Genomic DNA, 27,210 nt, shown 5'->3' with positions numbered 1-27,210 from the left:
GCCTGGAACGGGGAGTAGCTCTGGGACTGAGATTGGGACCGGCCCCAGGGCCAGGTTATGGGGCTGCGGTGCTGGTGCGTGATGGTCACTCATGTCCAGCGTGCTCTGCTGGGCTGGACAGTGATGGTGTGGTGGACACTGGAATGGTGTGGGGTGATGGACACTGGAATGGGAGTGATGGACACTGGAATGGTGTGGGGTGATGGACACTCGAATGGGGGTGATGGACACTGGAATGGTGTGGGGCGATGGACACTGGAATGGTGTGGCGGTGATGGACACTGGAATGGGAGTGATGGACACTGGAATGGTGTGGGCCAATGGACACTGGAATGGGGATGATGGACACTGGAATGGGGGTGATGGACACTGGAGTGGGGGGGACATGTGCCAGTGCCATTGGTGGGTTGTGCCAGAGGGACCCCGAAGTCCAGGAGTGACCCCGGGGGTGACCCAGGAGTGACCCAGGCATTACCCCTAAAGTGACCACAAGAGTGACCCGAGAGTGACCCAGGAGGGCACAGCGATCCAGGAACTTGGAATTCTCTGGAATTGGGGGATTTGTAGGGAATGAGAAGCAGGAAAAGCTGAAGGGCTGTGATGATGGGGTAATTAACAGCCCTCATTAGGGGAGTGGGCAGCTGGAGGTGACAAGGGTGAGGTGACAAGGGTGAGGTGACAGCCCTGGGCTGAGCGGAGGTCACCAAGGGTGGTTGGAGCCTCTTGGACAGGAACAATTCTCTTTTGGGGCCTGGCGTGGTGTCCCCACGGGGACAGCAGGGTGGTGGCACTGGGGACACAGGGAAGTTTTGCTGGGAATGGGGCCGTGGGAAATGAGGAATTTTTGGGGTCTTTCCTCCTCTTTTCTCCTTCCCTTCCCAAGTGTCCTGTGGGGTGATGGGATCCCAATTCCCAGTTCTCCCACTCAGATTGTGGATGGAGGAGGTTGGACCTTCCGAGATGTCCGGGGAATCTGGAATGTCCTGAGGTGTCCAGATGGGAGGTTGGGAATGTCCTGAGGTGTCTGAGCAGGTCTGGAATGTCCTGAGGTGTCCAGGGGTTCTGGAATATCCTGGAATTATCTGAACAGAGGGTCTGGAATGTCCTGGGGTTCTGGACTATCCTGGGATGTCCTAGCAGGTCTGGAATGTCGTGGAATGTTCTGAGGTGTCCAAGGAGAGGGTCTGGAATGTTCTGGAACGTTCTGAGGTGTCCAGGGGTTCTGGAATATCCCGGAATTGTTTGACCAGAGGGTCTGGAATGTCCTGGGGTGTCCAGGTGGGAGGTCAGGAGTGTTCTGAGGTGTCTGAGCAGAGGGTTGGGAATGTTCTGGAATGTTCTGAGGCATCAAGGTGAGAGGTTGAGAATGTCCAGAGGTGTCCAGGCACTCTGGAATATCCTGGGATGTCCTAGCAGGTCCGGAATGTCATGGAATGTTCTGAGGTGTCCAAGGAGAGGGTCTGGAATGTTCTGGGATGTCCAGGCAGGTCTGGAATGTCCTGGCGTGTCCGGAAGTTTGGGAAGCTGGGGATGTCCCCACTGCTCCCAGTGCAGCATTCCAGGGAATCCATGGAATGTCCCACTGATCCCAGTGCAGGATTCCAGGGAATCCATGGAATGTCCCACTGATCCCAGTGCAGGATTACATGGAATCCATGGAATGTCCCCACTGCTCCCAGTGCAGGATTCCACGGAATCCATGGAATGTCCCCACTGCTCCCAGTGCAGGATTCCAGGGAATCCATGGAATGTCCCACTGATCCCAGTGCAGGATTCCATGGAATCCATGGAATGTCCCACTGATCCCAGTGCAGGATTACATGGAATCCATGGAATGTCCCACTGCTCCCAGTGCAGGATTCCAGGGAATCCATGGAATGTCCCACTGATCCCAGTGCACCATTCCAGGGAATCCATGGGATGTCCCACTGATCCCTGTGCAGGATTCCAGGAATCCAGTTGTGATCCAGGATCTGGGCTCATCCTGGAGCTCCAGGTGTTTCCCATCCTGGAGCTTTTCCATAGGGCCGGGAACTGATTTCCTTGGATACCCTGAGCTCCAGAGATTCCCAAACCTGCGATTTTTTTTTTTTTTTTTGGAATTTGAGAACCTGGATCACTCCCCGAGCTGGGAATGTGATCCTGGCAAAAGGAGGGTGTAGGAATCCCTGAGGGTCCTTTGGAGCCTCCCTGTCCCATCCCGGAGCCGCGGATCCTTCGGGAAGAGCCATTCCCGCCTCCGGCTGCTCCGTGGGAAGGGTGGTGGAGACCCGGGATAAAATTATCCCAACCTCCCACGGGGTCCGGGAGCTCGGAGCCGGATTTTAAGGAGACAGGAACACGCCCGAGCTGGGGTTGGTTCCTCTGGAATAATTTATGGATTCTGCGCCGTTAAATCCCACGGGAAAACCCATTCCTGAAATTTGGCGGGAGCTCTTTGGGAGCGGCCTCGTCTTTGGTAGGAAAAAGTGGCAAATCCAGGGAAAATCCTGGGAATGTGCTGGAAAATCCTGGGAATTCAGCAGTGCTGGAATCCTGGAGGTGCTGGAGCAAACCTTGGGATCATCCCATGGGAATGGGCTCTGTGGGGGCCGGCACCAGCGATGATTCCAAAGATTTTCCATTTATTTTTCCCCTGGAAGCAGGGAAAACTCATTCCAAGGAACCACAGGTTCAGCACATCCCAGGAAAACCGGGATGTGGAGAGATGGGAGGCTCCTGCAGCCTCAGGAAGCTGCCGACATTCCCAGGGCTGGAATTTATGGGAACAGCTGGGAAAGATCAGGGATGTGCAGCCAGGGAGGAATTTTCTGGAATTTTCCAAAAGTTTTCCTTCCCCATTTTCTGCTGGCAACTCTTCCTCTTCCCTTTGAAATCATGGAAAAGCTGGAATTCAAATAAAATCCCAGTTGGATTTATGTGGGAGCGGCTCCCGGCGTTGGATGGGCCAGGAGTGTCCAGCTGGAATTCCAGAGGTTTTCCTGATGTTTTCCAGGATGTGTTGGGAGCTCCCAGCCCTGATCCCTCAGTCCTTGGAATTCCCACATTTTGTCCCATCCAAGGTGGTTTTTAACTGGGACCCTCCCAGTTTTCCTCCGGTTTTGCCAAGGAGATTCCTCGGTGTCCCAAGGCTGGGTGGGAATGGAATTTTGGTTGGGAATTCCTTTGGGATGAGGAAGAGGAGGCTCCTGCCCATCCCATGTGGCCGATTCCCGGGAAGAGAAGGGAGAACATGGAAAAGGGAGGGATGAGAGTGGAGATCCCACAGGAATGTGGATTCTGGGCTCTGGTATGGGTGTGGGAACACCTGGAAAAATTAGGGATGAGAGTGGAGATCCTTCTGTGGGAATGTGGATTTCAAAGGACGGGAGTAACTGGGAAAGGGAGGGATGAAGGTGGAGATCCCACAGGAATGTGCATTCCAAGGGATGGGAACACCTGGAAAAGTGAGGGATGACAGTGGGAATGTGGATTCCAAGGGAAGAGAGAACATGGAAAAGTGAGGGATGAGGGATCGCTCCCCTTCCCACCAATTCCCTGCCTCCACCCCGAGGCTTTTCCATTCCCTGTTTTCCCAGTACTTAGATCCCAAAATTCACATGGATCCCGAAATTCCCATCTCCATTCTCCACTCTCCAGCCATGGGAACACCGTAAAAAAGAGGGAAAATCGGGAGAATTTGATTCCTGCAAGGGGAAAATCAGGATATCGGGAATGGCCCTTGGGAATGGCCCCAAACCTTTGATCCTTCCCTGCTTTCGCACTGCGGCAAAAACCCTGGGATGTGGAGAATTCCAATGGAATTTTCCCCCGTTTTAGGGCAGAATCAAAGCTCTTCCAAACAGGCCGGGAGCTGCTTTTTGCTTGGAGCTTCCCATTGTTTTTCCATGGAAATGCGGCTCCTTTCAGATCCGCCGGATCGCGCTCCATGAATGGAGCAGCTGCTCCGCTTTTTTCCCCTCTTCCCCATTTCCATTTATTTTCCCCGTCCCCATTCCTGCAGGTGCTGCCTGCGGATTTTTCCAGGCTTTTTGTGGCTTTTTTTTTTTTTTTTTTGGGAGCTGTTTTGGGAGCATCCGGAGGGAGGATCCGGATGGAGCGGAGCGAGAGCGTCCCAAAAACCGGTGGGAATCAAACGAGCGATTCCCAAAAATTCCACTGGAAGGATTCAGGTGCTTTAACCGTAAATCCTGAAATCCCTGAGCTTGGGAAAGAATTCCAAGATCAAATCCAAGCTGGGCCTGATGCCAATCCCAGAACTCTTGAGAGCCACATTCAGGAATTCCTTGGATTCCTCCATGGATGACCATCCCGGCTTTTCCAGCCCCATCCCGGCTTTTCCAACCCCCGATCCAGAGGAAACGTTGGAAAGCTGCAATTCCACCACATTTAAGCGGCTTTTTCCACCCCAAATCTGAACAATTCCATGGAAATAAATCCCATTTATCCCAAACAATTGCCCCCGGCACATTCCAGACAATGACGAGCAGCAGAAGCTCCCAAAATATTCCAGCACAACCCCAAATCCCGGGAATTTCCCCCGGGGGCAAAGTCACCCTCTGTGAGCTCAATCAAACAAAGTGGATCGATCGGAATCCGAGCAATTCCCGATTTTATCCGGGAGAAATCCGCCGGCAGCAAAATCCGCCCGCAAATAACCGGAGCTGCCGCGCATTCCCGATCCACGGCTTTTTCCAAGGAAAATCCGTCTCGGATCAAGCCGTGACCAGAGCATTTGCAATTTAATAAATTTAGAAGATTTTACGACCAAAATTCCCTTTTTTTTCTCCTCCCAAGCGGATTTGCTGGAACAGGATGCGTCCATTGAGGCAATTTTCATGGAAAACGTCAATCCCATCTTTTCATTTTCCAGCCATTTTTTTCGGGAAGAGCACATTCCGTGCTTAATAAAGAGGAATTCTGAGTCATTTGAGGCGAGGAAAAATTGGCGTGAAAAGAAAATTAGTTGAGCACTTGGAAATATTCCTAAAAAAAAAAAATATCAGGAATAACGGCTCTGAATTCCATCTGCTGGATTCCTTGGGAATGTGGGAGCAACCAAAGGGCTCCAGCAGGAGAAAAAGGAACAGGAGGAAAAAAGGGATTTTATTTTTTTTTTTCCCAAGAATTCCTTAAATTGAGGGTTTCTTGTTGCCAGTAAAATCTTGGAGTTGGGGGTTCTCAAATTCTGGGAATTGCCCGAAACAGCGGGAATGGGGAAGGAAAAGGAACTCTTGGAAGGGTTCACAGCTTCCATTGGGAAGGGAAGGAAATTCCTGCTCGGATTCCCACCAAGGATCCACAAGGGAATGCCCTGGAGGAGCTGGAAAATCCCACAGATCCTGCTGGGAATCCCAAGAATTCCAGGATTCCCTCATTCCCTTGGGAAGCAGATGGGATTTCCAGAGGAGAGTGGGAATTATAACATCCAAGGAATGCCGTGGGATTGGATCTGGAAACCCCATGGATACAAAAGGGAGAAGGAAAGGCTGGAATTCCCTGTTTGTGGTCAGTTTGTCCTGGCAGGAAATCATGGAAAAGGGGCTGGAATTTAGGAGGGAATTGAGGAATGTCTGGGATCCACAGCACAAAAGAAGCAGCGGGAGAAAGTTTTGCACATTCCATGGGGAAGTTCCGGATCCTCGGGATAAGGAGGGGATGGAGCGGGGCCAGGGAAGGGAATGGAGCTGGGAAAGGGCTGGAAAACTCCAGAGGGATTGGGGAAAATTCCAGAGGGATTTGGGATTTGGGCTGGAAAACTCCAGAGGGATTGGGGAAAATTCCAGCTGGATTTGGGCTGGAAAACTCCAGAGGGATTGGGGAAAATTCCAGAGGGATTTGGGCTGGAAAACTCCAGAGGGATTGGGGAAAATTCCAGAGGGATTTGGGATTTGGGCTGGAAAACTCCAGAGGGATTTGGGCTGGAAAACTCCAGCTGGATTTGGGATTTGGGCTGGAAAACTCCAGAGGGATTGGGGAAAATTCCAGCTGGATTTGAGCTGGAAAACTCCAGAGGGATTGGGGAAAATTCCAGAGGGATTTGGGCTGGAAAACTCCAGCTGGATTTGGGATTTGGGCTCAGCTCCCAGATCCCATCCCACCTCATTCCCACATTTTATATTGTTCCAGCTTTTCCAGTTTTTTCCATGCTGATATCCGTGAAAATTTTAAGTAATTAATTCAAATCACCCCCCCCCCCAAAAAAAAAAAAAAAAGGATTAATTAACCCTCATCCATTCCCACACTCCAGGAATTTTGCTTTTCCATGGAAAAATTCCTTCAGCCGGGCTGTTAAAACTCATTTTTTCGGGATGATCCCGGTTGGAATCAAACATTCCGCAGCCGCCTTTGTCCCGGATCTTCAATTATCCTGACATTCACGGGTCACCGATTAATTAATTAATTATGGTTGATTAATTAACCAATCAAATCCTCCCCCCTGCTCCCGTCGGGGATCGATAGAAATTCCGGCTTTTTTTTTTTTTTTATCCTGGTTTTTTACGGAATGAGGGAAGCCTGGAGCGAGGAACAGGAGAAGGAATGAGCTCGTCCTTGGGAATGGTGGAATTCGTTTTTCCCTGGAAAATGATTTCTGGGAGGTTTTATTGAGAATTTGGGAAAATCTGGGTGGGAAAAGTCCTTAAAGAGCCTCAGATTCCAATGGGAACCGGGGATGATCCAAGCTCATCCAACCCTGCCCGAAATTTGATAAGAATTCCCTAAAAAATTAAAAAATGAGGAATTATTATCCCAGACCACTTCTATTAATTAGCAATAAAAAATAAATATTAACGGATTAATAATTTATTAATTAATCCTTTATTAATGAAAATTTTCTTGCCCAATTCCTCCTTTTCCCTCCCTTCCCATTAAATCCCCTTTGGAATTTCGTCGGATTCAAATCCCGATTTGATTTTGCACCAAACAAAATCCTGTCATTTATTATTCAGCTTTCCCATGGTTAATTCCCATTTTTCCAGCAAAAAGTTGGAATTTTTATCCACACCATTTTCAACCTGCATTTTTCCAGATTTTTTTTTTTGCACGGATGCATCACATCCTTGGTTTTTTCTTGGCTGCTTCGGAGTTTTCCAACATTTTTTTGGTGCTGTTTCATCCTAAATAATCAGATCCTTGTTTTTTGTGGGAAGCAGGAGAGAAAATTCCATAGGAATGTGCAGGATTCCATTTCAAGCTGGGAATTAATGGAAGGAAAATCCCAATTTTAACCAGGTAAAACATGGATAGGAGGGAAAATTCCCCCTTTTTTTTCTCCAGCTCAGAATTCCGTATTTTTCCTGGGAATCTGAGCGTGGAGCTGGAGGCTGGAATTTCCTGGGAACGGCCCCTGGAAGCATTGGACCAATCCTGGCAGGATTGATCCAGAGGGGAGTGGTTGGATAAATTTATCAACATTCCCGGGATTTATTTGGCTTGGGATTCAAAGCTCCGGAGCGGACGCTTCCAGAGGATCCATGGAAAACAGGGATCGCCCATCCATGGAAAACAGGGATCGCCCTTTGATGGAAAACAGGGATACCCCATCCATGGGATTTTGTCCCCTTGGAGCATCCAGGGGGACACGAAGGGAGGACAAGGAAAAGATGGAGCCACCGGTGAGAAAAGTTGGGAATTTTCACTCCGGGATGGAGCAGCCGGTGAGTGCTGGAGTTTCCAAGGAATTCCTGTGGGAATTCCTGATGGGAATTCCCACCAGAATTGGAGGGATGGAGAGGATGAGGAGGGAGGAATGTTGGCATTCCAAGTGGTGATTCCATGGGGAAAAGGGATTTTTGGGAAGGAGCCGCCTTCGAGACCTAAAGAGCAGCGAACAGATCCAGGATTTTCTATGGAAAACTGGGAAATCCAGGAAAGAATTCCTGGAGAATTTGGACTGTTGGGTTTTCCTGGGAATGTGGTGGCCAAACAGGTTTGGAATCTGGAATAGGATTGGATATAAAGAATGGGAATTCTGAGAAATTCCCAATTTGGAAATTTCAGTTTGGATTGAATTAAAAGTTCCGGAGCAGCCACTTCCAGAGGCTCCCGCTGGAGCAGAATTCCAAGAATTTCTGGAAGGGCTGGAGCAGCTCCAGGGGGAAGGGAAAGAACTTGGAATGGGAGAAATTCCCGAGGATGAGTTGTGGATATTTTGGGAAAGTGCTGAGGAAAGGAGGGAGAACATTCCAAGGTTAAGGTGTTCAAAATTTGGGAAGGAATTTTGGGAAGAAGGAGATGCAAGAGCAAAGATCCAGCAGATCCTGGAATTCCTGAGGGATCGGGAAAAATCCTGGAAAAATGCTGGAATGGATGGACTGGGATGGCTTTTCCAGGGAATTGTGGTGTTTCCTTGGAATTCCTGATGGTTTTCCTTGTGTGTTTTGGGATGGGAAAAATGGGAATCCAAGGGGAACCTTTATCCTGGAAAATTCCATGGGAATTATCCTGGAGCAAATTCCATGGGAAACCGTGGGCAAGATGGGGGGAGTGGATTCCTTGGAAAAGCCTGGGGGATCCAGCAGGTCCCTGTTGTTCCTGGATGGATCAGGAAAAATCCTGGAAAAGTTCTGGAAAAGTGAGGCAATGGTGCTGCTTCCCAAGGGGAAAATTCCATCCTCAATCTGTTGGACCAGGAGCTGTGATGGATGGACTGGGAAGGCTTTTCCAGGGAATTGTGGTGTTTTCTTGGAATTCCTGATGGTTTTCCTTGTGTGTTTTGGGATGGGAAAAATGGGAATCCAACGGGAAACTTTTTCCCGGAAAAGTGATGGAGCAAATCCCATGGGAAGCCCCAGATGGGATGGGGGAAGTGGATTCCCCGGAAAAGCCTGGGGGATCCAGCAGGTCCCTGTTGTTCCTGGATGGATCAGGAAAAATCCTGGAAAAGTTCTGGAAAAGTTCTGGAAAAGTGAGGCAATGGTGCTGCTTTCCAAGGGGAAAATTCCATCCTCAATCTGTTGGATCGGGAGCTGTGATGAATGGACTGGGATGGCTTTTCCAGGGAATTGTGGTGTATCCTTGGAATTCCTGATGGTTTTCCTTGTGTGTTTTGGGATGGGAAAAATGGGAATCCAAGGGGAACCTTTATCCTGGAAAATTCCATGGGAATTATCCTGGAGCAAATTCCATGGGAAACCATGGGCAAGATGGGGGAAGTGGATTCCTTGGAAAAGCCTGGGGGATCCAGCAGATCCCTGTTGTTCCTGGATGGACCAGGAAAAATCCTGGAAAAGTCCTGGAAAAGTGAGACAATGGTGCTGCTTTCCAAGGGAAAATTCCAGCCTCAATCCATTGGATCAGGAGCTGCCGGGAACGGACTGGGATGGCTTTTCCTGGGAATTGTGGGGTTTCCTTGGAATTCCTGACAGTTTTCCTTGTGGGGAACCTTTATCCCAGAAAACTGATGGAGCAAATCCCACGGGAAGCGCTGGGTGGGATGGGGGGGAGTGGATTCCCTGGAAACATTCCAAGGTTCTGGGAACTTTGGGAATATTGGGATGGCCGGGGCTGTCAGTGCTGCGGAAAGTTCGGAATTCCGGGATTTTTTTGGACGGGGTTTTGAACCATGAATCACCGGATGGGATTTTGGGATTGGGTTTTGTGGGATGACGCAACACCCAACGCCCTTCCCGATGGATCGGCCCGTGATTCACTGGAAAATCCCAAATCCTTTGTTTTTCTGGCTCCAGGAATTCCAGGTGCTTCCTGGATCCTCCCTCTCACCCTTATCCCATTTTTTTTTTGCTGGAAGCGACTTCTCCAATCATGGAATTAAACTCTGGGAATGGCAGGGTTGGAATTTTCCTCAGGAAATGATCTAAGCCCCGAAATTCCTGCTTTTTTTTCCCAGCTGGCTCCACAAACTGATCCCAGTTTGACTTTGGAGTGTGGAAAAAAATTCCTGTGGATTCCTCCTCTCCTCCAGGATTGCTTTTCCCTGGATATCCAAAAATCCCAACTCCTTCCCAGAACTGTGGTCAGGAATGATGGGAATGGTGACATCCAGCCTGGCCCAAGGTGGGATTTGGGAGCTCCAGGTGGGAATTCCCATGGATATTCCCAATCCTGTGGCTCTGATCCCTACTCCTGCCAACCCACGGAAATCCAGGAGAATCCTGTGGGATTTTCCACCCTGTGGGAATGGGAATGCTGCTGGAATGGCATGGAAGGAGTAATCAGGAAGAAAACCAGGATTCTGGGAGAAATCCAAAGAGAATCCTTGGAGGAAAGCCGGGAATGTTCCCTGGGCCTGGATTGGGGCTGGAACTTTGTTCTGGTTTAGGAGGATCCATGGTGGGATCCATTCCTGAATCCATGTCGGGATCCAATTTGGGATCCATGCCCAGATCCATTCCCAAATCCATGTTTGGATCCATGTCCAGATCCATGCCCGGAGTGTGACAATTCCTCAGGTACGGACGTGGATCCATCTTTGTTTCTTCATTTTTTAATTTAAAAAAGCAGGGAAACGTGGGAATTCCTCATTTCCCATGGATTTCCCCCTCCCAGAACCCCCCAAACCCCAACTCCTTTCCAAACCCCTCCTCTCCCTCTCTCATTCCCCAGTTCCCTGGAGAACAACATGGTGAATTCCCATTTTCTCCCTTTGCTTCCCTTTGGAATTCACAGTGGGAACATCCAAGGTTTTTTGGTTTTTTTTTTTTTTTTTTTTTTTTGTTTTGGTTTGTTTTGTTTTGGTTTGGGTTTTAAATGAAAAATATCAGGAAAACTTGGGAATTCTTTGTTTCCCATAGCTCCACCTCCCCCAAAATTCCCAAATCCCAGCTCCCCCCTTTCCCTCCTTTATTCCTCCATTCCCTGGAGAACCTGGTGGATTCCCGTTTTCTCCCCATGTTTCCCTATGGATTTCCCTTTGGAAATCGCAGTGGGAACATCCAATTTTTTTGGTTTTTAAAAAATAATTTATCCATAAAAATTTGGGAATTCCTCATTTCCCCTTGCTCTGCCCTATCCAAACCCCAACTTGCCCCTTTCCCTCCCTCGTTCTCCAGCCCCTGGAGAACCTGGTGAATTCCCTTTTTCTCCCTGTTTCCCTTTGGAATTCGCAGTGGGAACACCCAACATTTTTTGGTTTTTTTTAAATAATTTATCCATAAAAATTTGGGAATTCCTCATTTCCGATAGCTCTGCCCTCTCCAAACCCCAATTCCCTCATTCCCCCATTCCCTGGAGAACCTGGTGGATTCCCGTTTTCTCCTTCTGTTTCCCTATGGATTTCCCTTTGGAATTCACAGTGGGAACACCCAACATTTTTTGGTTTTTTTTAATAATTTATCCATAAAAACTCGGGAATTCCTCATTTCTCATACCTCTGCCCTCTCCAAATCCCAATTCCCCCATTCCCTGGAGAACTCCTTGGATTCCCGTTTTCTCCCCCTGTTTCCCTATGGATTTCCCTTTAGAATTCATGGTGGGAAAATCCAATTTTTTTGGATTGGATTTGGATTCCTACACTGGAATTCGCAGTGGGAACACCCAACATTTTTTGGTTTTTTAAATAATTTATCCATGAAAATTTGGGAATTCCTCATTTCCCCTCGCTCTGCCCTATCCAAACCCCATTCCCCTTTCCCTCCGTCTTTCCCCAACGCTCCCGACGATCCCCCCATCCCATTCCCGATATTTCCTGGTGCTGACCCGGCGTTCGTTCCGTGCCATTCCCGATATTTCCCCGTTGCTGACCCGGCGTTCGTTCCGTGCCATTCCCGATATTTCCCGTTGCTGACCCGGCGTTCGTTCCGTGCCATTCCCGATATTTCCCATTGCTGACCCGGCGTTCGTTCCGTGCCATTCCCGATATTTCCCGTTGCTGACCCGCCGTTCATTCCGTGCCATTCCCGATATTTCCCCGCGCTGACCCCGCGTCCGTTCCGTGCCATTCCCGATATTTCCCCACCACTCCTGATGATCTCCCCGTCCCATTCCCGATGTTTCCCCGCGCTAACCCCGTGTCCGTTCCGTGCCGTCCCCAGAAGTGTCTGCGGCTGAGCCCCGACGTGCCGGTGTGGGTGTCCAAGCAGCGCATCCTGTGCACGCTCAACCACAGCCTCAAGGATGTGCTCAACTACGGCCTCTTCCAGCCCGCCTTCAACGGCCGCGCCGGCAAGTTCCTGGACGAGGAGCGGCTGCTGCGGGAGTACCCGCTGGGCCCCAGCACGCCCGTGCCCTACCTGGAGGTGACAGTGACACGGGGCATTGGGGGGTGGTTTCTTGAATTTAGATTTTATTTTATTTTATTTTATTTTATTTTATTTTATTTTATTTTATTTTATTTTATTTTATTTTATTTTTACTTTATTTTATTTTATTTTATTTTATTTTATTTTATTTTATTTTATTTTTACTTTATTTTATTTTATTTTATTTTTACTTTATTTTATTTTATTTTATTTTATTCTATTTTTTAAATTTTTAAAAATTTTTAGTTTTTATTTTATTTTTTATTTTTATTATATTTAGGGTATTTTACTCATTTCTTTTGTTTCTCTTATCTTTATTTATCTTTATCTATCTTTATCTATATTATTAATCTCATTTTAATTTATCTCATAGTCACTTCTCTCTTGTTTCTGTTTATCTCTCATCTCTTATCTCACATTTATCTCTTATCTATCAGACGATATCGATGCCTTATCTCTTATCGATCTCTTATCTCGCAGTTCCGCTACAAGCGCCGCGTGTATTCGCAGCCGCTGCTGGACGACAAGCAGTTCGCCAAGCTGCACACCAAGGTGAGCCCCCATCCCTCGGAATTCCCATGGAATTCCCACAGAATTCCCATGGAATTCACCTGGAAACCCCCCGGGAAAGAAAAACCCCTCCGGCCTGGAATTCTGGGATGTCCCAAGAAATCCAAGCGTTAAATCAAAGCAGTGCCAAAACCGGAATGGGAGTGGTGGTGAGCCCAGAATTCCCATGGAATTCCCATGGAAAATCCTGGGAAACCCCTACAGCCCTGGAATTCCGGGATGTCCCAGGGAATCCAAGCATTAAATTAAAGCAGTGCCAAAACCGGAATGGGAGTGGTGGTGACCCCGGAATTCCCATGGAATTCCCATGGAAAACCCTGGGAAACCCCTCCAGCCTGGAATTCCGGGATATCCCAGGGAATCCAAGCATTAAATCAAAGCAGTGCCAAAACCGGAATGGGAGTGGTGGTGAGCCCAGAATTCCCATGGAATTCCCATGGAAAACCCTGGGAAACCCCTACAGCCCTGGAATTCCGGGATGTCCCAAGGAATCCAAGCATTAAATCAAAGCAGTGCTAAAACCGGAATGGGAGTGGTGGTGAGCCCAGAATTCCCATGGAATTCCCACGGAATTCACCTGGAATTCACCTGGAAACCCCCCGGGAAAAAAAACCCCTCCGGCCTGGAATTCCGGGATATCCCAAGGAATCCAAGCATTAAATTAAAGCAGTGCTAAAACTGGAATGGGAGTGGTGGTGAGCCCAGAATTCCCATGGAATTCCCATGGAAAACCCTGGGAAACCCCTACAGCCCCGGAATTCCGGGATATCCCAGGGAATCCAAGCATTAAATTAAAGCAGTGCCAAAACCGGAATGGGAGTGGTGGTGAGCCCAGAATTCCCATGGAATTTCCATGGAATTCACCTGGAATTCACCTGGAAAATCCTGGGAAACCCCTCCGGCCTGGAATTCCGGGATATCCCAGGAAATCCAAGCATTAAATTAAAGCAGTGCCAAAACCGGAATGGGAGTGGTGGTGAGCCCGGAATTCCCATGGAATTCCCATGGAAAATCCTGGAAAAAAACCCCTCCGGCCTGGAATTCCGGGATGTCCCAAGAAATCCCGGCATTCCCGGTGCCAAAACCAGAATAGGAGCAGCTGGAGAGATTTCCTTGGATTTTATTGGATTTTATCCAGATTTTCTTGGATTTTATTCCATGAGTGGGATTGAGCAGGAAGAGCTTCCATGGGGTGCTGAAATCCGGGATCGCGCCCCCGGATTCCTTCTCCCTTTTCCCTTTTCCTTCGGCTGCTTCTCCCAGGCCTCTGGAATTTTGGGAAGGAGCTTTCCTTTCCCCTTCCTCTCTTTTTTCCCCTCTTTTTTCCTCTTTTTCGTCCTCTTTTTTGTTCTCTTTTTCTCAATTTTTCCTCTTTTTTCTTTTTTCCCCTCTTTTTTCCCCTTTCTTTATCTTTTAAATTTTTTTCTCTTTTTTCTTTATTCTTTTTTCCTCTCTTTTTTCCTCTCTTTTTTCTCTCTTTTTCCTCCTTTTTTCCTCTGTTTTTTCTCTCTTTTTTTTCTCTTTTTTCTTTTTTTTCTCCTTTTTCTCTCTTTTTTTCTCTCTTTTTTCTCTCTTTTTTCTCTCTTTTTTCCTCTCTTTTTTCTAATTTTTTTCTCATTTTTTTTCTCTTTTTTTCTCTTTTTTTCTCTTTTTTCTCTCTTTTTTCTCTCTTTTTTCTCTCTTTTTCTCTCTTTTTCCCCCTCTTTTTTCCCCTCTTTTTTTCTCTTTTTTTCTCTCTTTTTTCTCCCTTTTTTCTCCCTTTTTTTCTCTCTTTTTTTCTCCCTTTTTTTCTCCCTTTTTTCTCCCTTTTTTTCTCCCTTTTTTCTCTCTTTTTTTCTCCCTTTTTTTCTCCCTTTTTTCCCTTTTCTCTGTTTTTTTTCTCGTTCCCCCCCTCTTTTTTCTCTGTTTTTCTCGGTTTTTTCCACTTTTTTCCTTTTTTTTTTTCCCCTTTTTTTGCCCTTCTTTTCCCTTCTTAGCCCTTTTTCGGTCTTTTACCCCCTCCCCTTTTTCCTCCTTTTTTCCCCCTTTTCCCCCTTTTTTCCCCCTTTTTTCCCCCTTTTTTCCCCCCTTTTTTCTCTTTTTTCCCTCTTTTTTCCCCCCTTTTTCCCCCCTTTTTTCCCCCTTTTTTCTCTTTTTTCCCCCTTTTTCCCCCTTTTCCTCCCCTTTCTTCCCCTTCCCCTTTTTCCTTCTTTTCCCCCCTTTTGCTTTTCCCTTTTCCCTTTCCCTTGGGCTGCTGCCTTTCCAGAACCCGTGGGATTTTGTGGCATTCCCTGGGCTTTTCCAGTCCCTGGGATATTTGGGAATGCCGGGTAGGAGCCAAAGGGACAATTCCGGCCAATCCATCCTCATTCCGTGCCCGTTGGAGCGATGCCGGCACAGCGGGCACGGATCGACCTTTCCCGGGAAAAGCTGGGATTGGAGCAGCTCCCGGGAACAAAGGCTGGGATTGGAGCTGGATCCAGAGGGAGCGGGAGCAGGGATGGGATCCTGGCTGGCACGGGGACACCGGGACACCCGGAGAGCCTCGGGAACGGTACCGGATCCGGGGAATATCGGGATAACGGGCAGGGGTCATTCCCGGAATGGGGTCATCCAGGGAACGGCTGGAATTTGGCACGGAGATTCCATGGGAGCATCGGGATAACAGGCAGGGATCGTTCCTGGAGCTGAGGATCATTCCCTGAGTCGGGAATGGGGCTGGAATTCAGCACGGAGATTCCCTGGGAACATCGGGATAACGGGCAGGGGTCATTCCCGGAATGGGGTCATCCTGGGAACGGCTGGAATTCAGCATGGGGATTCCATGGGAGCATCGGGATAACGGGCAGGGATCGTTCCTGGAGCTGAGGATCATTCCCTGAGTCGGGAATGGGGCTGGAATTCAGCACAGAGATTTCTTGGGAATATTGGGATAACGGGCAGGGGTTATTCCCGGAGCTGGGAATGGGGCTGGAATTCAGCATGGGGATTCCATGGGAATTTTGGGGTAATGGGCAGGGATCATTCCCAGAATGGGGTCATCCAGGGAACGGCTGGAATTCAGCACAGAGATTCCATGGGAGCATCGGGATAACGGGCAGGGATCGTTCCTGGAGCTGAGGATCATTCCCTGAGTCGGGAATGGGGCTGGAATTTGGCACGGAGATTCCCTGGGAATATCGGGATAACGGGCAGGGATCATTCCCGGAGTGGGGTCATCCAGGGAACGGCTGGAATTCAGCACAGAGATTTCTTGGGAATATTGGGATAACGGGCAGGGATTATTCCCGGAGCTGGGAATGGGGCTGGAATTCGGCACGGAGATTCCATGGGAATACTGGGATAACGGGCAGGGGTCATTCCTGAAATGGGGTCATCCAGGGAACGGCTGGAATTCAGCACGGAGATTCCATGGGAGCATCAGGATAATGGGCAGGGATTGTTCCTGGAGCTGGGAATGGGGCTGGAATTCGGCACGGAGATTCCCTGGGAATTTTGGGGTAACAGGCAGGGATCATTCCTGGAGCTGAGGATCATTCCCTGAGTCGGGAATGGGGCTGGAATTCAGCACAGAGATTTCTTGGGAATATTGGGATAACGGGCAGGGATTATTCCCAGAGCTGGGAATGGGGTTGGAATTCAGCACGGAGATTTCTTGGGAATATTGGGATAACGGGCAGGGATTATTCCCGGAGCTGGGAATGGGGCTGGAATTCAGCACGGGGATTCCAGGGGAATTTTGGGGTAATGGGCAGCGATCATTCCCTGAGCAGGGAATGGGGCTGGAATTTGGCACGGAGATTCCATGGGAATACTGGGATAATGGGCAGAGATCATTCCTGAAATGGGGTCATCCAGGGAAACGGATGGAATTTAGCACAGAGATTCCATGGGAATTTTGGGGTAACGGGCAGGGATCATTCCCTGAGCAGGGAATGGGGCTGGAATTCAGCACGGAGATTCCCTGGGAACATCGGGATAACGGGCAGGGGTCATTCCCGGAATGGGGTCATCCAGGGAACGGCTGGAATTCAGCACAGAGATTTCTTGGGAATATTGGGATAACGGGCAGGGATCGTTCCTGGAGCTGGGAATGGGGCTGGAATTCAGCACGGAGATTCCGTGAGGTTTGGGAGCTGGGGAATTCTGGTTCCAGTTCCCGTGGAATTCCGGTTTCAGTTTTTAGGAATTTCTGCTTCACATTCTGGGGAATTCTGTTTCAGTTCCTGGGGATTCCTGCTTTGGTTTTTGGGGAAATTCTGCTTCAGTTTCTGGGATTTTTTTTTTCTTCAATTTCTGAGGATTCCTGCTTTGGTTTTTTTGAGAATTCCTGCATCAGTTTTTTGGGGAATTCCTGCTGTGCTTTCTGTGGGTCTCTGCTTCAAATCCTGGGAATTTCTGTTTCGGTTCCTGAGAATTCTGCTTCAGTTTCTGGGAATTCCTGCTCTTCTGTGTGTTTAATATTGAGGTTTTCCTTGGAAAAGTGGCAGTGCTGCCTCTCTGTCCTGGGGTGGGACTTTCCTGGGATTTGTGGCTCTGTCCGGTTCCTCGGGCAGGAAAATGTTGGATTTTCTGGGATTCAAAGGGATGGACAGGATTCCTTGGAAAAGAGAGATTGGGGTGGGATTTTGGGAAGGAATCCTGCCTGGGCTGGAATTGCCAGAGCAGCTGGGGCATCCCTGGAATATCCAAGGAAAGGTTGGATCAGCCTGGGATGGTGGGATTGGAATGGGATGGGGTTGAAGGTCCCTTCCACCCAAACCATTCCAGGATTTTGGGATCAAGGAAGCTCAGAATCCATCCTGAGGGATTTTTATGGAAGTTGGGGGACGGAAGAAAGGGAAGGGAGACCCTTCCTGGAGTCCCTGCCCTTGGAATGGGACAGGATTGGGATGGGATCTGAGGTTCCTTCCCACCCAAACCATTCCAGGATTCCCGGTGCCGTGGCTCTGGAGATTCCCGTTGGAGGAGATGCGCAATTCCAGAGGCTCCGCGTTGTCCCCGGCGTGGCAGCAAATCCATAATTCCCCGTTTCTGTGGGATCAATGAACCCATTTGCTGCTGCCTGGCAGCGGGAGGCGGATCCATGGATTTGCTCCGGCCTCTCCCGGCTCAAGGGCACGGCCAGCCTGAATTCCAGCTCTTGGGATTTTTCCAGGACTTTTCCCAGATTGGAATAAGCTCCCAAAAAAAATCCTCCAATGAAAAGTCTGGAAATCTGGGGAATGTGGGAGCTGGGATTTTCCTACCGGAGCCATTCCTGCCGCTGCAATCCTCAGAATCCAGGAATTTAATAATGGTTTCATCCAGCCAGGAAAAAAACAGGAAAAATCCCAATGATTTGGGAATTTAATAATGGTTTCATCCAGCCAGAAAAAAAACAGGAAAAATCCCATCAATTTGGGAATTCGAGGTGAATCTTTGGGAATTCCGGCTCAGGTGAACAAAATTCCAATCCCAAATTTGGGATAAAGAGGAGGCACTGGCAGCCTGAATTCCCATGGGATGATCCAGCAATTCCAAGGAATCTTCAGCTGCCCTCATCCCTGGAATTGTTGGAATAACCTGGGATAATGGGAGGACTCCATGTCCTTGGAATGGGATGGGATTTTTAAGTTCCCATCCCACCCAAACCATTCCAGAATTCCCAATTTCCCTTCCAAACCTTTTCCCCATCCATCTTGGCATTTCCAAGGTTTTTTTTCCCTATTTTCAACTGAAAATCATCCGAATAAAAATGGAAATGTGGCATTTTTGGGATTCATCCCTTCTAAAAGGATCATTTTTCCATATGGAATTAAGATGAGCAATGTTGGAATTGGAATTTTTTCCGTGATGTGAAATCTGGCATCAACTTCTCCATTTCCTTGGAGCTTTTACCCAAATGTTCCCCTCAGTTCCCAACATTTCCACGTGGATTTGTGTCCCATCCTGATGGAATTCCATCCTGTTATCCCGATTTTCCTTGGATTTTTGGGATGGGGATGTTTCCCCGGTGGCTTTTCCCGGAATTTCAGGACGTTACATTCTGATTTTTTCCCGAATGCAGGCGAACCTGAAGAAATTCATGGAATACGTGCAGATGCTGAACTCGGAGAAGGTTTGCCGGCTGCTGGAAAAGGGGCTGGATCCCAACTTTCCATGATCCTGACACCGGAGGTCAGTTCCATGTTTTCCTCGGGATTCGGGAATTCTTCCCATAAGGAATCAGCTCAACATTCCCAATTCCTTCCTGAATTCCTCCAGGCTTTGCTCTGGAATTTTTTCCCGCCCTATCCCAGTTGTTTTTTGGGGTTTTATGGTGGCAATTCCCACTTTTCACGGATTTTGGGAATGCAACATTCCTTAGGGTTAGCTCTTCCCTTCCCAATCCCTTTTGGGGTTCACTGGGATACAATCCCACGTTTCTCCTCTTGGAATATTTTCCCTTCCCATTCCCGTTTCCAATCCCAGCCACTGTTGGATGAAGGGATTGGAATCTCTCAGAAATTCCTGGATTGGGAGCTTTGGGTTTTTTTTGGGAATGTTGGTTGGTTTCCCCTGCATTTCCCGGGAAGTCTGGGCTGGATGCTGGAAAAGCAGGATGGGAATGAGTCGGGAATGAGCCAGCACTTTTCCTGTTGGAATTTTTGGGAGTGCATCATTGGGGATCCCATGGGAAGCGCCCCATAGGAAAACTGGAAAATCCTGCTGGGAAAAACGGTTTCCTGCAGGATTTAATCCCATACATGGACTGGGAATAACTGGGATGAGCCATAAAATCCCCTGAGCTTCCTGGGACACCCTGAGCTGATCCCATGGATTCCAAACTTTGGGAATCTTCATTTCAATGGATTTTGGGAAAGTTTTAAGCTGTGCCGAGGGTTTATTCCCATTTTCCAAGCTCTTCTTGGATGGAAAAATACAGGAAAATCCACCTTGGGAAGCAATTCCAAGCCCCGTTGAGGGCTGTTCCCGTTTTGCAGTTGCTGGGAAGATATTGAAGATATTCCAGGAAAGATTCCCGGGATATGAAAGGGATGAAAAAGCCAAAAAAATTCACAGTTGCTACCTGTGGGGACATTGAAAAAGTGGGAATGAAAAAGCCCCGGATCCGGGATAAGTTTCCGTTGTTCTGGAATGAAAGCCAAACCCAGGGATGGCTTTGCCGGAGAAAAGAGGGAAGAAAAAAATCCTTGGATGTTTAACGAGGGATATTTAATGAGGGACAGCGGGAGAGGGAGAGGAGCCCAGGGAAACGTTGGAATTACAAAGGAGGATCAAAACCCTGAAATGATGTGGGGAAAAATTGCTGCGGGAATTGGGAATGGGGGAGGGAAAGGGAGCTGGAGCCAGGCTGGGAAAACTGGGAATGTTCTCCTGGAGAGGAGAAGGATCCAGAGGGAGCTTCAGCACATTCCAGGGGCTCCAGGAGAGCTGCAGAGGGACTGGGGACAAGGCCTGCAGGGACAGCACCCAGGAATGGCTCCCACTGCCAGAGGGCAGCCATGGGTGGCATCTTGGCAATGAGCAATTCCTGCCTGGGCTGGCATTGCCAGAGCAGCTGGGGCTGCCCTGATCCCTGCAGTGCCCAGGGCCAGGGCTGGAGCAGCCTGGCATGGTGGGCTTGGAATGGGATGGGCTTGAAGGGCCCTTCCCACCCAAACCATTCTGGCATTTGGGACACTCAGAATCCATCCCAGGGGTTTTATGAAGTTGGGATGGCAAAGGGAAGGGAGACCCTTCCTGGAGTGCTGAGATTGCCAGTGAAGCCCCCAGAGCCCAAAATCCCTTCCTGGAGAGGAGTCGGGGTGGGGATGGATCCAATGCCAGGCTGGGAGAGCTGGGAATGGAGGGAATTCCCTGGAGAGGGAGCCTGGGCTGGGATTTTGGGAAGGGATTCCCAGAGCAGCTGGGGCTGCCCCTGATCCCTGGAATGTCCAAGAAAGGTTGGAGCAGCCTGGGATGGTGGAAGTGTCCCTGCCCTTGGAATGGGGTGGGAATGATCTCAGGGATAGGGATGAGATGACCTTGGAATGTCCCGTCTGCAAATCATGGAATTATTGAGCTCGGGAAAGAATTCCAAGGTCACTGAGTCCAAGTTGAGCCCGATCCCCCATCAGAGCCTGAGTGCCACCTCCAGAAATTCCTTGGATACCTCCAGGGATGGGACTCCAAAGCTCCCTGGGGAGCCCCTGCCAAGGCCTGAGCCCCTTTCCAATCTGGATCCCAGGCATTCCTTAATTCCCTCATTAATTCCAGGCCCTTTCTCCATGATTTCCTGCCAGGACAAACTGGCCATGGACACAGAATTCCAGCCTTTCCTTCTCCCTTTTGTATCCATGGGGTTTCCAGACCCAATCCCACAGCATTCCTTAAATTACACAATTCCCACTCTCCTCTGGGAATCCCATCTGCATCCCAAGGGAATGAGGGAATCTTGGAATTCTTGGGATTCCCAGCAGGATCTGTGGGATTCGTGGCAGCAACCTCAGGGAAAGCTGGGAGCATCCAGAGGCTTCTCCTGATTGGAATCCACCCCTTACCCAGGATGAGGATTTTTCCATTGGTAGCACTAGATTTGGGAATTCCCAAGGGGCCAAGCAGACCCATGGTTTGCCAGATCCCATTCCCGAGATATTTGGCTGCTCTGCTGTGTTGCCTAATCCTGGAATTTCCACCCAATTCCCACTCCCGCTGCTCAGGAAGATCCTTGGAATACCTGGGAGGGAGCAGCTCCCAAATTTGACCCCTCATTCCCATTCCAATGGATCCGATCCCAAACCCCGAGGAGATCTCGGTGGGCACTTCCAGCTGGAAGTGAGATCCACATGGGGAGACATTCCCGCGGTTGTGCCGGGCATTCCATGGATGTGCCTCGTTCCCCAGAGTGCCCGCTGACGGCGGCGGCGCAGCTGGAGCTCAGTGCTGAGATGATCAAGGCGCTCCGGAACGGCGGCGCCCACCTGACTTCCGCACGCGCGAGGGGATGACGGCGCTCGCTGCACAAAGCCGTGAGGTGTCGGAATCACGCGGCCCTGCTGGTCAGTGCCGGGGCTTTCCATCCTCATTGCTCCTTTTCCTTTCCCTTCTTTTCCTTTTCCTTTTCCTTTTCCTTTTCCTTTTTCCTTTTCCTTTCCTTTTCCTTTCCTTTTCCTTTTCCTTTTCCTTTTCCCCTTTCCCCTTTCCCTTTTCCCTTTCCCTTTCCCTTCCCTTTTCCTTTTTTTTCCTTTTCCTTTTCCTTTTCCTTTTCCTTTTCCTTTTCCTTTTCCTTTTCCTTTCCTTTTCCTTTTCCTTTTCCTTTTCCTTTTCCTTTCCCCTTTCCCCTTTCCCCTCCTTTCCCCTTTCCCCTTTCCCCTTTCCCCCTTTTCCTTTTCCCCTTTCCCCTTTCCCCTTTTCCTTTTCCTTTTCCTTTTCCTTTTCCTTTCCTTTTCCTTTTCCCCTTTCCCCTTTCCCCTTTCCCCTTTCCCCTTTCCCCTTTTCCTTTTCCTTTTCCTTTTCCTTTTCCCCTTTCCCTTTCCCCTTTTCCTTTTCCTTTTCCTTTTCCTTTTCCTTTTCCTTTTCCTTTTCCTTTTCCTTTTCCTTTTCCTTTTCCTTTCCCCTTTCCCCTTTCCCCTTTCCCCTTTCCCCTTTCCCCTTTCCCCTTTTCCTTTTCCTTTTCCTTTTCCTTTTCCTTTTCCTTTTCCTTTTCCTTTTCCTTTTCCTTTTCCTTTTCCCTTTCCCTTTCCCTTTCCCTTTCCCTTTCCCTTTTCCCTTTTCCCTTTTCCCTTTTCCTTTTCCTTTTCCTTTTCCTTTTCCTTTTCCTTTTCCTTTTCCTTTTCCTTTTCCTTTCCCCCTTTCCCCTTTCCCTTTCCCCTTTCCCCTTTCCCCTTTTCCTTTTCCTTTCCCTTTCCCTTTCCCTTTCCCTTTCCCTTTTCCCTTTTCCTTTTCCTTTTCCTTTTCCTTTTCCTTTTCCTTTTCCTTTTCCTTTTCCTTTTCCTTTTCCTTTCCATTTCCCCTTTCCCTTTCCCTTTCCCTTTCCCTTTTCCCTTTCCCTTTCCCCTTTCCCTTTCCCTTTCCCTTTTCCCTTTCCCTTTTCCCTTTCCCTTTCCCTTTCCCCCCATCCTTTTCTCCTTGCCTTTTTTCCCTTCTTTTCCTCCCTTCCTTCTTTCCCTTTCCTCCCTCCCTTTTTCCTCCTTTGCTCCTTCCTCCCCTCCATCCCTCCTTCCCTCTCCCTTTCTCTCCCTCCCTCCTCTTTCCCGGATTTTCCTTTTCTCCTCTGTCCCTCCCTCCTTCTGCTCTTTCCCTGTCTTTTCCTCTCCCCTTCCCTGATTTCCCCTCTTTTTCTTCCCTCCTTTTTTTTCCCTCCTTTTTTTCCCTCCTTTCCCCCCCCTCTTTTTCTTCCCTCCTTTTTTCCCCTCCTTTTTTCCCCTCCTTTTTTCCCCTCCTTTTTTTCCCTCCCTTTTTCCCCTCCTTTTTTTTCCCCTCCTTTTTTCCTCCTCTTTTTCTTCCCTCATTTCTTCCCTCCCTCCCTTCCTCCTTTCCCCCATTTCCCTCCATCCCTCTCCTCAGCCAATTCCCATGGACATGAAGTGTTTCCCTCATCCCAGCCATTCCCCCTTCCCAAGGGACCATTCCCTGTTTCCATGGGACTGTTCCCATTCCAAGAGTGTGTTCCTGTTCCCAAGTGGATGTTCCCATTCACATGTGACCATTCCCTTTTTCCATAGGAGCACTCCCCATTTCCCAAGGGACCATTCCCAAGGGACCATTCCCTGTTTCCAATGGACCGCTCTCCATTCCCAAGTGACCGTTTCCCATTCCCAATGGGATGTTCCCATTCCCAAGGGACCCTTCCCATTCCCAATGGGATGTTCCCATTCCCATGGGACCCTTCCCATTCCCAATGGGATGTTCCCACTCCCAAGGGACCGTTTCCCATTCCCAATGGGATGATCCCATTCCCAAGGCACCATTCCCTGTTTCCCAAGGAGCTGTTCCCCATTTCCAAGGGGATATTCCCTGTTCCCAAGGGACCGTTCCCGTTCCCACGGGGCCGTTCCCATTCTCAAGGGACCCTTCCCATTCCCAATGGGATGTTCCCATTCCCAAGGGACCTTTCCCTGTTTCCCAAGGAGCTGTTCCCCATTTCCAAGGGGATATTCCCTGTTCCCAAGGGACCGTTCCCATTCCCAAGGGACCGTTCCCATTTCCGGGGGATATTCCCTGTTCCCAAGGGACCGTTTCCCATTCCCAAGGGACCGTTCCCATTCCCAAGGGGATGTTCCCTGTTACCAAGGGACCGTTCCCATTCCCGAGGGGATGTTCCCTGTTCCCAAGGGACCATTTCCCATTCCCACGGGGCCGTTCCCTGTTTCCCGGGCAGACGCTGCTGGATCTGGGAGCATCCCCGGATTACAAGGACAGCCGGGGGCTGACGCCGCTGTACCACAGTGCCATGGTCGGGGGGGACCCGTACTGCTGCGAGCTGCTGCTGCACGACTACGCCCGCCTGGGCTGCGTGGACGAGAACGGCTGGCAGGAGATCCACCAGGTGCCACGGGATCCGCGGGGACGGGATCCGCGGGGATGGGAGCAGAGGGAATGCCATCCAGCCATGGGAATGTATTTCTGGTAGCCGTGGATGGGGGGGTTCCGTGCCTGGGGTTGAGGGTTGGGCTCTGGGCGTCTTCTCCTGGTGCCCATGGATGGAGATCCACCAGGTGGGATGGGATCTGCAGGAATGGGATCCAGCCATGGGAATGTTCTCCTGGTGCTCATGGATGGGGTGGTTCCATCCCTAGGATTGAGGGCTGAACTATGGGAATGTTCTCCCAGTGCCCATGGATGGAGATCCACCAGGTGGGATGGGATCTGCAGGAATGGGATCCAGCCATGGGAATGTTCTCCTAGTACCCATGGATGGGGTGGTTCCATCCCTAGGATTGAGGGCTGGACTGTGGGAGTGTTCTCCCAGTGCCCATGGATGGAGATCCACCGGGATGGGATTCACAGAGACAGGATACGGACACAGGAATGTTCTCCTGGTGCTCATGGATGGGATCATTCCATGCCTGAGGCTTAGGTTTGGGCTGTGGGAATGTTCTCCTGGTGCCCATGGATGGAGATCCACCAGGAGCGGTGGGATCCATGGGGATGGGATCCAGCCACGAGAATGCTCTCCTCATATCCATGGTTGGAGTGGTTCCATCCTTGAAGTTGAGGGCTGGACTGTGGGAATGTTCTCCCGGTGCCCATGGATGGAGATCCACCAGGTGGTGGAGAGCAGGTGATCCACCAGGTGGTACAAGATCCGCAGGAATGGGATCCAGCCATGGGAATGTTCTCCTGGTGCCCATGGATGGAGATCCACCAGGTGGTACAAGATCCGCAGGAATGGGATCCAGCCATGGGAATGTTGTCCGTGAATGAGCTCATTCCATGCCTGGGGTTTAGGGCTGGACTGCAGGAATGTTCTCCTGGTGACATGGATGGGGTGGTTCTATCCCTAGGGTTGAGAGCTAGATTCTGGGAATGTTCTCCTGGTGCCCATGGATGGAGATCCACTAGGTGGGGAATTCTCTCCTGGTACCAGTGGATGGGACCATTCCATGTCCGTACTGAGGGCTGGCCTCTGGAAATGCTGTCCCTGGATAGCATTGTCCGATTCCTGGGATTAAAGGCTGAACTCTGGGAATGTTCTCCTGGTGCCCATGGATGGGAGGGTTCCGTGCCTGGACTGAGGGCTGGACTCTGGGAATGGTGTCCATGGATGGGGTTGTCCCATCTCTGGGATTGATGGCTGGACAGGGCCAGCTCTGCCTCCATCCCAGATTTTCTGGCCTCTCCCGGTGGTTGGGATCTTCCCAAAGGATGGCTGGCTCCAAGGAGAACACTCTGGGATCCTGGATCCAAATCCCAGTTGTGCCTATTCCTGTTTTCCATGTGGAATCCCCTTTCTCCAAGGGAACTTGGAGAAACACTTGGATTGGGAGTCAGGAATCCCAAGCTTTGTGCTTCCCGATCCTTTGGGAGAAGGAGGGATGGAATCCCACTGGAATATCTCCCACAACACCCAGCTGGGGATAGGAAATCCAGGGATGTGTCCTGTGATCCCAATTTATGGATCCAACCCTCCCTTCTGCCTCCATCCTCCTCAGCTGATCCCTGAATCCTGGGATGGACATCCAAAGGAGAGCATCCCAATTTTCCAGAGATTCGGGGCGCTGAGTTCATCCCAAGCCACCACCCAGCTGGAGGAGCCTCCAGATCTGGGATGATCCAAACTTTTCCTGTTGATCCAGAGCCGATTTATCCCATGGGTGTCCAGGTGGAGCTGTGAGCAGCCACACCCATTCCCACAGAATGGACGATTCCCTGGGGATTTTTTTGGGGGGGGGAGGATCCCTCCGGGTCCCTCCACTCCCTGATTCCCGCTTTTCCGCGTTTTCCGGAGCAGGCCTGTCGCTACGGGCACGTGCAGCACCTGGAGCACCTCCTGTTCTACGGAGCCGACATGGCGGCGCAGAACGCCTCAGGAAACACCGCCCTGCACATCTGCGCCCTCTACAACCAGGTGGGACGGGACAGGGACAGGGACGGGGACAGGACAGGGACAGGGACACCGCGGGGGAGGTGGCACCAGCCCAGGATCTCCCCATTCCCAAATCCAGAGGGTGGAATCCATCCCTGTCCTGGGATGAGGCTGCTCCTCCTTGGAGCCCCTGATTTTGGGTTCCACAGCACATCCCGTGGTGGAATCTGTGGGATTTTGGGACAGGAGACATCATGGGGAAGGTGGCACCACCACTGGATGCTCCTGGATCTCCCCATTCCCAAATCCAGAGGGTGGAATCCATCCCTGTCCCTGGATAAAGCTGTTCCTCCTTGGAGCTCCAGGGTTTGGGTCCCCGGGTTGAATCCATGGGATCTGGGGACAGGGGACATCATGGGGGAGGTGGCACCACCCCTGGACACTCCTGGATCCCCATTCCCAAATCCAGAGGTGGAATCCATTCCCTGTCCTGGGATGAGGCTGTTCCTCCTTGGAGCCCCTGATTTTGGGTTCCACAGAACATCCCATGGTGGAATCTGTGGGATATGGGGACAGTGACATTGGGGGGGAAGTGACACCATCCCCAGACAATCCTGGATCTCCCCATTCCCAAATCCAGAGGGTGGAATCCATCCCTGTCCTGGGATGTTCTTGGAGCCCCTGGTTTTGGGTTCCACAGAACATCCCGTGGTGGAATCTGTGGGATTTGGGGACAGGGGGCACCACAACGGAGGTGGCACCACCCCTGGGTGCTCCTGGATCTCCCCATTCCCAAATCCAGAGGGTGGAATCCATCCCTGCCCTGGGATGAGGCTGTTCCTCCTTGGAGCCCCTGGTTTTGGGTTCCACAGAACATCCTGTGGTGGAATCTGTGGGATTTGGGGACAGTGACATTGGGGGGGAAGTGGCACCATCCCCGGATAATCCTGGATCTCCCCATTCCCAAAT

General features: G+C 50.1%; 1 protein-coding gene and 1 pseudogene across 1 annotated transcript in view; both read left to right on the top strand.

Moving 5' to 3' along the window:
- Positions 1 to 18,894, top strand: part of LOC141728883 (SH3 and multiple ankyrin repeat domains protein 3-like) — a 45,054-nt gene extending 26,160 nt beyond the window's left edge. The window contains exons 4-6 of the mRNA XM_074540194.1: positions 11,994 to 12,197; positions 12,681 to 12,752; positions 18,799 to 18,894. Of these exons, the coding sequence (XP_074396295.1) occupies positions 11,994 to 12,197; positions 12,681 to 12,752; positions 18,799 to 18,894 (372 nt within the window). The remainder of the gene's footprint in view (positions 1 to 11,993; positions 12,198 to 12,680; positions 12,753 to 18,798) is intronic.
- Positions 18,895 to 21,566: 2,672 nt separating this feature from the next.
- Positions 21,567 to 27,210, top strand: part of LOC141728882 (SH3 and multiple ankyrin repeat domains protein 2-like) — an 11,612-nt pseudogene continuing 5,968 nt past the window's right edge.

The sequence above is a fragment of the Zonotrichia albicollis genome, chromosome 4, assembly GCF_047830755.1.
Source record: "Zonotrichia albicollis isolate bZonAlb1 chromosome 4, bZonAlb1.hap1, whole genome shotgun sequence".
Lineage (NCBI taxonomy): Eukaryota > Metazoa > Chordata > Aves > Passeriformes > Passerellidae > Zonotrichia > Zonotrichia albicollis.
The sequence above is the reverse complement of the archived record's forward strand: the minus strand, read 5'-3'. Positions and strand labels throughout refer to the sequence as shown.